Source organism: Dysidea avara, chromosome 8, assembly GCF_963678975.1.
Source record: "Dysidea avara chromosome 8, odDysAvar1.4, whole genome shotgun sequence".
NCBI lineage: Eukaryota > Metazoa > Porifera > Demospongiae > Dictyoceratida > Dysideidae > Dysidea > Dysidea avara.
This window is the reverse complement of record NC_089279.1, coordinates 34,595,322-34,605,752: the sequence shown is the minus strand read 5'-3', so window position 1 is coordinate 34,605,752 and position 10,431 is coordinate 34,595,322. Positions and strand designations below refer to the sequence as shown.

Genomic DNA, 10,431 nt, shown 5'->3' with positions numbered 1-10,431 from the left:
TGCATGGGATGAGAGGGTGTGTGTGGCACTATAATTATTGCACTAAGTACATCTGCAAATCTGGCCACAATAAAATTGTAATGTTCTTGAAAGTATCTATGTAAACACAAGCATAAGGGAAAAAATGCCAGAAAGGAAAAAAATGCCAGAAATTTCACTCATCATTCCCTTTGGTGTTACCATTATGCTTACATTATGCTCCTAGGCTTACAATTGTCTTGGATCATTTTAATCAGTGAGTGCTCTATTAGAGTATTTCACTACAAAGTGATTGTTCTATTAGAGAGTATGGATGTACCTATGTTGCACTTTCCCCTGACTGCTCTATTAGGGAGTATCGATCTATTTTCATGGAATTAAGAGTTTAAGACCCACGGTCTAAAATAACCACCTAATATGCTAGCATAGCACTCCAGCCTTCTATGCTTTGTATATGTTGACATAATTGACACAGGTCTAACTTACACATACACTGTAGACCACATTTACAGTATATAAACTTAACCACAAAAACAAAGTCAAGATAATTATTTTAACACAACAACTAAAGAATATAACATCATAAATAGAAAAAAAAATATTTTGATCAAAGTACACAATCACATGTATGATTTCTGATATAATGTCTGAGTGTACAGGCCAGATGATGTGCGTTAAAAGTAAAACTATTGTGAATGAATTATACAGTTTCAAGTGAAACTGTATAGAAACCACCATGCAAAACCTCATAATAGCAACACTATGTAATTAATTTCAGAAATCCCAGACACTTTCAATTACCTTGTACTTCAGTTAAATTATCACATAATTGCAAATAATATTATCTTATACATCATTTTACTGATAAATAATATTAAAATACAAACATTCTCAATAATATGAAACTATTATTGTTTTATCTTCGTTTGGATTTCTGAATTTTCAACACGATACCAGGAGTCACCATGAGTAAGGATAGAGCAATTAACTTTAGTATGGTAGAGACTTCAAACAGTTCTGCTGTAGACTTGAGGTTTGAGATAACAAGACCAGCATGAACACAGATGAAGTTGTATGGCATCAGACCTATACGGTGTACAAACAGTACTGTGTATTATATACAGTACGGTAGGGATTAGGGATCACAGTGGTTTGAAACTTCTCACAAAATGGAACAGAAACCAGTTTCACAACACCTTCATGGTTTTGGTTAGGCATATCTCAATAGCAGCTAAGGCAATGGACTTGATTATTTCAATATTAGATGTCGCAGGTGCCTTTTTGGCATACCGTAGTACGGACACAACATGCATCATGGATGATGGATTTACTGCACCTTTGTTCTCTTTTGTGTCCCATTTATCTTCACTGACAAATTGTCAATTCAAGGTGTCAATTCACTGTAGCACCTGCTGATGGCTCCCCTATGTTTGTAATGGGAATCATACGTATTTTCTGTAGTGATTGGATTGATTGCAAAAATGCTTCTGATACTGTTCTTCATTTGTAGTACTGTGTGATGGGTTGAACATAGCTGAAAATGAAGCATAATAACCACTCTCCACTTTTCAGTAAGTAATAGTTGGAGGTGCGCATTCAGACGAAAGCATTAATTCTGGCACCGTTCTTATTTTTGTTGTTGTATGCACGGGTTCACCAGTCACAATTATGCTACAAAAAAAGAAAACAAACTGGTGTAAGGGAAAATTAAGAGTTTTAAATTTTTAAGAAATAAACTTGTAAAATGTTGTGATAGCACACCAGATGTCACTATACCAAAAATGATTATATCTTAAAAATAAAATACACAATTTAGTTCATAGCATTTAAATGATACACATTTTGGTAAGATCGCATAAATGCTGGCAATGTGCTCCCAAGGAAGCTTGACTGATAAAGTTATGAAGCTAATGTTACACTTTCTGTGACCACAATGATGAGATAACCAGGTGACTGATAAGTGAAGCTCCTCTACTATAGAGCAAAAGATCACACGAAACATTTACACAATGGGATGCCACCCACGTACAGCAAATTGGCTTTAAGAAATCTGAACTTCAAAAGTTTATCAATATCTTTATCATCACATCCTTTAGTATACATGCAAAATATTACCTATGATGTACAGTGGTCCCTCCATTATCCGGCCATTGATTATCCGAACTGTAGAAGTGACTGCTCTATTAGAGTATTTTAACTGAGCTCTGTATATAAATGAATAAGCTTCGTTTATCCATTATCTGAACAAATCTAGGTCTCAATGAGTTCAAATAATGGAGAGATATGTACTTTTTGCGACCTTTGAATCCTTGAAACATGCTTTGGCATTAAAATGTAACAACTGAACCCAATAAACCAGTCTGTCACCGATAATAGTAATAATTATTATCAGTGCATCTAAATTACTCACAAAACATACCTATAAAAACAGATATAAAGAAAGGTAGAATAGGCACACCAACTATCGGTGATGCCATGTTCAACAGCCAGTTTGGGGTGACTGGAAACAACCTCAAGGACAGCAAAAAGAATACCAAGCTACTTTGGCTTTCCAACATCTAAAAAAGAAACAGCAGCATGTATAACACCAGAGGGGCTACAGATGTACCAAAACAAGGTGAAGAATTACATGAATACACGGGTACATTAATTTAATTCAAAAGACTTGGAAATGGTACAAACCACCCACTCAAGCAATAACCATAAAAATCATATCGTTATACATATCTAACTTATTTGGTATACTCTCCCTTACCAAATCTTCCAGTTTCTTTATTCTTTCCTGTTGATATCTCAACACAATGTGTTTGCCAAATGTTCTTGACAACAAATAACAACAAGTTGAACCAGATGCACTCAGTAGACACACCAGGGGAAAACCCAACCACATTCCAAATAATGCACCTCCTAGTATGTTCTGAAAATAGTGTTCAATTATAAACAGTAATAAGTTATACACCCACAGGATGAATTACACTGTAGAACTTCCTGAAACACATTATTCCACACTAGCTATACAGCCACATCACAGTACAGCATAACCATCACAATTTGCCATATCCTGACAACATGTACAAACACATAGCTACTTGAAAAGTTAAGAAATGGATCGTTTAACAATTGATCACCATTATAGCATGCAAACTTTCTCTGATAGTTTTTATTTGATTGAATGGACAGCCTGTACATGTATCATGATACATACACATGCATTCACAATAATTATGTACTAAAGCACTATTACGTAAAACAAAGATCAACACATGCAAGTTTGCATCACCATTCTAACACTTTGGGATTTTTAAAATATGTAGTGGATCACCAGAACATGATTTCATTAAACAAACCTGACATGAAAGATACTGTTTACGTTCTGCCTATGAAATGCTTGTTGCATAAGCATGTCCCTTGCTTGTTTTTAGATCTATCAGATATACTCACAATCTACTGTAGAGAGTTTATTAGTTGTCACTCAAATTTGTTCCAAACAACAGTTCATTGTTTGTTCCAAACAACAGTTCATTGTCTCAACTACAACATGCGTTATTATGGGTGTTACCCACTGGACTGGATTACTGGGCTGGAACACTGGATTGGACTACTGGACTTTGGTTTTATACATTTTATGGTCAGCTTTATTAAGTCTTACTAGTTAAAGGCCTTCAGGGAAGCATTTTCTCATTACTAAATGCCGAATACGAGCAGTGGAATAAACAAAAACTGTCTTTTAAGGGTTTCACTACTACTCTACAACACTTATACACTTCTTACCCTTGTGTGTAGTAATGCTGCAGGACTGTGATAGCAATGGTTAACTAGTGGCAGAGAGTGACAACTCTATAGACTGCATTTCTAATAAATTTGGTCTCAAATATAGTGAGCCAACTAGCACATGCAAGTAGCTGTATGGTAGACAAAAAGAACTTTATTAAAAGAAGTTTAATGAAGATGGATTGTTCCAAGATGGACTGTATAGCGTACATACACATCTCAGATTGTATGGCATCCAGTCCAAAAGTTGCTCTACCAGTTTTCTGGTTAATGTTGTTATTCTTGAAAGTGTAACAACTGCTGGTTGTAGATAAGTAGTTCAACAATACAGCAGTACTGCAAAAGTGAAATATTGGCAAGTCAAAACTTGGGCATTTTGCGATAAAATAGTTATTTGCATCATTTTAATTTGGTGAATTCTTGCAGGGAGAGTGTACGTAATCTACATGTTCAGTTGATTCCTGTGTTCGAGATTTATATCTTCATCCCTGTATATTATGACTCCTACTTTGGGAGAACTGAGGTGTTCGGAGCTGCAGATGAAAATGCCAGTAGCTTGTATGCATGGTCAGAAATGGCCTGGAAGGCATGCCAGCCAAAATATAGCTACCCCAATCTGCAAATCAGTTCAGCGGAATTTAAGACTTCTCCAACTCTATGACAAGCACCACCGAGGGGCTATTTTTATCGTTAATGACTTCAATGCAATATTTGTACTTTAGGCTGCTTTAGGCTGTCCTACTAATCACAATACTTTAGAAGTTAATAGTGATAAGGATGAGATTTTATGTATTTATTATTTTCTTACATTTCATTGGGTATATAGCTGTACACTAGCATTCAAATAATGTACACAAACAAGTGAAACAACACTGCACAGTGACAATAAAGTGTATACCGTTAAAACTGATCCAGGAATAGCAAAGGATTGTTTGAAGATGTACACTGCACAAAAGCTACTGAGAATTAGACCAAACCGTTCATCCTTAACATCATCCAGTGCCACAGTGAGCTCTTTCAGTTGGTCAACATTAGTTGGAAATAAAGCAGATGCTCTGTATAAGGAAATGAACACCGGAAACTATAAAGTGTGTGTCTATCTTTCTATTAGTACACATGTTATGATAGGACCAAGAGTAAATGCTTTAAGCATAGTAAACAGTAAACACATGATCATTGAAACAAATAAATAGAGACAAATTCATATAGTACCCAGCAATCACACAAGCTACAATCTAGGAGCTAGGCAATATTCTAAACCTAAGATGTATTACACAACCACATGCGGTCTATAAGCAACCACTGCAATATTTCAGTAAAGGTCATCTACTTTAAAGCAACCATTAAGTCCTCTTTATTCTTCACAAGGATACTCATAGAAACATTAGTAATTAATGTACGGACCACAACAAATATCACATGGGAACTGTCACGCTACCAAGGAGAATTACATATGTAATATCCTGTGGTTCCTATATGACACCTGTATGTGTTTATAACTCACATGTATACAAATGGTAGAGTATGCTGCATGCAATAAGTTATAACCACATTGCACACCTCATTGATAGTTGCCTAGCCACAAGGGATAGTAGGTAGTAGAGAACAGCAGATGCAATAGTGAAGGTTACTACTAGTCCAGCAATACTCCTGACCAGTGATATGCTAGTGGTACTTTGATGCAGTTGTTGCCCTACCATTGTCAGTTAGTTACCTGTAGTTTAAGAAAATGTATTGTTCACCTTACAAACTAACTAGTTTACTAGGTACAGAAACTATTTATAAACTCACAATAACTTCAAATGCAATACTACTGTACATTACTTTTACAGTATAGGGGAAGTTTTGATGGGCAAAATGTGTTTTGTGTGGCTTTGTCAAAACCAGCTGACACATTATGCACTGCAGCTCTTCCCCGATAAATGTCTCCCATTATTGCACTATAGTCATGATACTCTGGCCCGTACTTTGCTGTCAATTACCAACAAAGAGCAAGATGATCTTAAGAAGGATGAACTCATGATCATGTATACTGGTAGTTACAATGGCAGTATGATTGATGTACATGTACTGTAACTCTCGCACATGGCAGCGCCTTGTTTATACATGAACGGCTTAATGCTCTCAGTGACAAAAATTTAATCACAAATAAGTTTGGTTACACCCTACCACAAACGTTTTGCCCATCAAAACTAAGATAGATTGGCATTGCTACAACTGCAATTTTAAAAGACATTCTACATGTATATTTATAATAAGTTTAACATATTATACAAGTTTTCACATTAAACATGCTGATGTAGTTGGAGCTGTATCTTTCATGTTAGACCCTTTTACTACCATTTTAAATGCCTTTGGTATGGCATGGTGGATCGAACCTGCCTCCCGCACAGGAGGCGAACACTCTACCGACTGAGCCATTGCGGCAGTACTAAATGTTCATGTTTATTACGCGCAACTACATAAAGGGTCTAAATAAGTTAGACTTCAGACCACAGGGGTCTAAGTAATTTAGTAACCCTGTGGTCTGAAGTCTAATTATTATGTAAACATTAGACCCTGTAAAATGATTTCAGCAATTTGTCATATTGGTTTGACTGTGTATTAGGGTGACTGTTCTATTAGAGTATCTTGATCTTGATGTTTATATATATATATGCCAGGCCTGGCCTGTGTAGCCCATATTCTGGCTACGCCACCGAATAACAATGTTTGAATAACTAAAAATGAAAGTGAAAACAGTATAACTAGAGAACTTTATGTGCCAATTATTTTTTGTGGGGATTCCTGTTGCTATGCATATGTAGTGACAGGAGATGGGTGGTATTGCATTTTGATGAACGGTACGGTATTAGGAAAAACACCTCAGTATATCACTAAATACATTTTACACTCTTGGGTATGCTGTGATTTACACTTATACCCACTTTGTGTTAGTAGTAAAAGCAACAAAGTAAGGTTTGAAGTATGATATCCTAGAAAGTATAAAAAAAAAATGATTGCGAATACTTCAATGCATGTGTCTGTGCTTGTTCACAGTATAAACATGTTGTATATGATTGACTCATGTATGGCCACCACTAAACCACCAAAACTTTAATCACTACATTAAATTCGGTATTCACTATTTTTAGAAAACCACAACCTCGCTTCGTTCGTGCGCTACAGCCCGGGCCTTCGGGTTTATAAATTTCATAGACCCCACATTGTGCACGTATAACTATTATAAATTCCCAGACTACAATTCGAGACAATATGGAGGGGTGTGTAGTAAGAGTATTCAGGCAATAGTAGTTGCTAAAGGTATATTTCTGATACCGGCACTACTAAGGGCCTGAGGGTTTATAAGTTTCATAGTCTCGCGGCGCCCGACCCTAAAAAGAGGGTCTGGTGAAACTGTGTACAAAAAGTTTGGCGCTGCCGGAATGTTGGAAGCTCCAATCAGATCGCTCCATTTCAAATTGATTATGTAATGCGTACATTTCAAAAGATTCGCGGCTTACGGTTAATTACATCCGGTGACTCTGATGCTTAAATTCATTGAGAAAACAGCCATACAATTCTGTTGGGTTCGTTTTAATGTAGCGCTATTGGTTTGGTGATGCTGTAAGCGGATCTGGTTGAATGGATGTTGTGACGTAAACAGTGCACTTACTTAACACGTAAAACGTCATCCAATAAACATTCCAGAGCTCAAACTTTTTGCACACAGTTTCACCAGACCCTCTTTTAGGGTCGGGCGTCGCGAGACTATAAGTTTCATAGACTCCACATTGTGCCCGTATAACTGCTTTAGACTCTATTTCACATTACACTCAGATTACTTACCTCATCCACGACTGTTTCTGCTGTAGGCTTGACAAAAGCGGCTGGTTTTTCTTGCGATAATACTAGCGCCATGGCAATTATGCATCCTCACGTGACAAAATAATCGTGCTCGTTAAATCATTGCACGTGAACAATGCATAGTGATTGGACAAACCTAGATTTTGAGCATATGTTATAGTGTGCCTGAAGACGTGGAGTATATTAGAAAACAAGGTGGAGTATATGAGATTTATTACTCACCCAAAACAGTCTAAATTTCTTTAAACACTTATTACCCATCCAAAATAATGTTAATCTGATGTTAATCAGTTATAAAAGGCTTCTGTTGTCAAGACAAAGACCTCAATTGATGATGTTAAGTGATGTCTATTAAAACTATGAATACTTAAAACTGGCATTTATTTATAAAGTTATCCATCCCAGTGACTAAACAAATTGTTTACACAATAGCGTAATTCAAGGCAATACAGTATATACATCTTTCACTGTTTTGTACACATGCAGTGATGCCTTGGGATCAAGTCACTATGACTTTAGAGTAATAGTTACTCCCAGGAGGTGATAAATCTATAGGAACTCTGGTTGTTCTTCATTTTTAAGTGTAGTAATACCGGTCACAGTGTTCAGCTGTACATGGCCGTATCATATCAGTATCATTAACAGATAGTTCCCAATGATCAACAAACTCTATTAAAACTACATGCTGGTATATGGCCACGCTATTTACCATTCTCCACTAATAACAAAGCTCAGGAGGTAACCTACATGATGTAAAGCAAGACAAACCTAATCACTGTAACATCAGGCCATACAACATCTGTAGCATAGCTATAATAGCTATGCATACTCATTCAAATCTTTATACACAAATCACAATCAGTCCAAAAGGTAACAAGGAGCACCGAATAGCTTGCAGTCAAAAAACCCACTTAGCCAGTCCAGTGCAGTGGTTAGTAACACCCCCGATTTAGCTAGGTTTTTCAACTTTATTAATTCCCACAATCGAATGTTTCTAAACTAACATTTCACCCTGGTTTATCGAATAGCTACGTTAGGTACCCTACCGTTACTGAGAAAGAACTACAACACATGTTTTTTGAGACTACGTACTAGCATATAGCGTTCGTTCATGATCGTCTTCTTCTCGATCCTCGACTCGATGTCTAGATCCAAGCACCGTGGAGACTTTTAAGGTACATGTACATACTATGCTTACTTAGCAAGGCTGTTTACACCATACAAACGTGCTTTGATTATATTCTTACTTGCTGATCCGAGTGAGTTGTGGGCAGACTCTACTAAGATTTACAAATACATTACGTAAATAAAGAAATAATTTACGGATTTCGATAAATAACTAATACTAAGTAGATACTTACACTTTACACAGTGGAACCAGTCATACTAGATAGGTGGCTGCTTTAGATAGGTAGACAAGTGTATGGCTTCTCACAAGGGGGATTTAAAGTGACCCCCATTCTATCAAGTGGTTGCTATTAACTTGACAGGTTTCTAGAGGCCATGCAGCCAGTGGCTGTGTTAGACCATTTTGTTTCTCATGCCATTACTGCTACTTTCAGAAACCATGAACTGAGAAACGTATTCAGGAATTGGACATCCCTGTAGATGATCTGCCTGCTGCATTGAATCATGGGCTTTCTGTAGCTAGGTAACTTTTTTGCAAAATTTTCTCTTAAAACATCCTGAATTAAGGACACAATAGAAAAAACCTCCCTAGTAAGGACTAAAAATTCGGTCACAACAAGTCTGGTTAATATATTTTTTTACCTCTGAAAGCAGCCAAAGATTCTGGGTCCCAAAGGTTCCACTGTAGTAGTATATTTTCATAGAAAAGTGTGGGAGCAGAAAGAGAGTACCATTATATAAGGCTGGTTATACAAAAATACCTTCTTGGAAGATTTCTCATAATTGTTTGCATTCGGTAATTGTTGCTGGGGAAGGGAGCCCATAACCACAGGATAAGGTAGGTCAGTAAGGTCACATGCTGCTTATTGTGTGCAATTACTCATGAGAACTATTTGTTCCTTGTTTCAACCATTGGAACTTCTTCCTTTGCTCACTGGATGTTCCACCATTGAGTGCAACTTGCCTGACATGTTGATGGTTTATAAGTTATATTCCAACAGATTACTGCTCAATTGAAAGAAATGATCATTGAACACTCTGTCCTCATCCCTCAGACATTCGATCTATCAAGGGTCAGGTCCATTAGGCAGACGTATGGCCTCTAAGGAACATGATCTGGAGATTAGAAACGGTCTATGTAGGGATAAGCTATCTTTCCAGCAAATTTTTGTATGTAAAAAAAGGATGCATATGGTTAAAGGGGTTATGAGCAAAATTCTGGCAAATTATAGATGGATTTTTGAAATAGTGTTCACTGAGGAATGGAAACTTAGCATATATTGAGCACATCAGAAAAAAAGAAATTTCTGGAAAAAAAAATAGATGCAAAATAGGCTTGTCCCTATATCTCTCTCCACAAACTTCAGAGAGCTGAATTGTGAAATTGGAGCCTCTTCATAGTTATTGACAGATCAATTAGAAAGTAAGCAGGAGTTCTGGGATGCATGCTATGTTGGATACTCTGAGCATGTTTGTAGATTCTTGGGGGTATCATTATACAATCAGTAACGGGGGACCCATTCCATATATAAAGATATTAATAAAAAAAAACGTACAACAGGGAATATTGACGAAAGGGAAAATTGACGAATTCACAATTGATGAATTAAACTTTGACGAAAAGCAAGAAATCTATCTAACCACGTGCACTGACTTTTGATAAATGACTTTGACAAATGTAACTGGTTTTTCTTTTGTCAAAATTTC

The 10,431-nt window shown here is 36.6% G+C and overlaps 1 protein-coding gene across 2 annotated transcripts; it reads right to left on the bottom strand.

Annotated features, from left to right (window-relative positions):
* Positions 1 to 820: 820 nt before the first annotated feature.
* LOC136263353 (transmembrane protein 41A-like) lies at positions 821 to 8,934 on the bottom strand. Of its 2 annotated transcripts, none has more exons than XM_066057872.1 (6): positions 8,844 to 8,934; positions 5,311 to 5,464; positions 4,649 to 4,805; positions 2,735 to 2,896; positions 2,399 to 2,537; positions 821 to 1,065 (listed from the first exon to the last, which is right to left on the bottom strand). In XM_066057872.1, exons 2-6 carry the CDS (start codon positions 5,448 to 5,450, stop codon positions 896 to 898), a joined length of 768 nt encoding a protein of 255 aa, XP_065913944.1. In that variant the 5' UTR covers positions 5,451 to 5,464; positions 8,844 to 8,934; the 3' UTR covers positions 821 to 895. The 2 variants fall into 2 exon arrangements, with proteins under 2 accessions (XP_065913944.1, XP_065913945.1); XM_066057873.1 differs by lacking the exon at positions 8,844 to 8,934 and adding an exon at positions 7,579 to 7,681.
* Between the last annotated feature and the right edge of the window lie 1,497 nt (positions 8,935 to 10,431).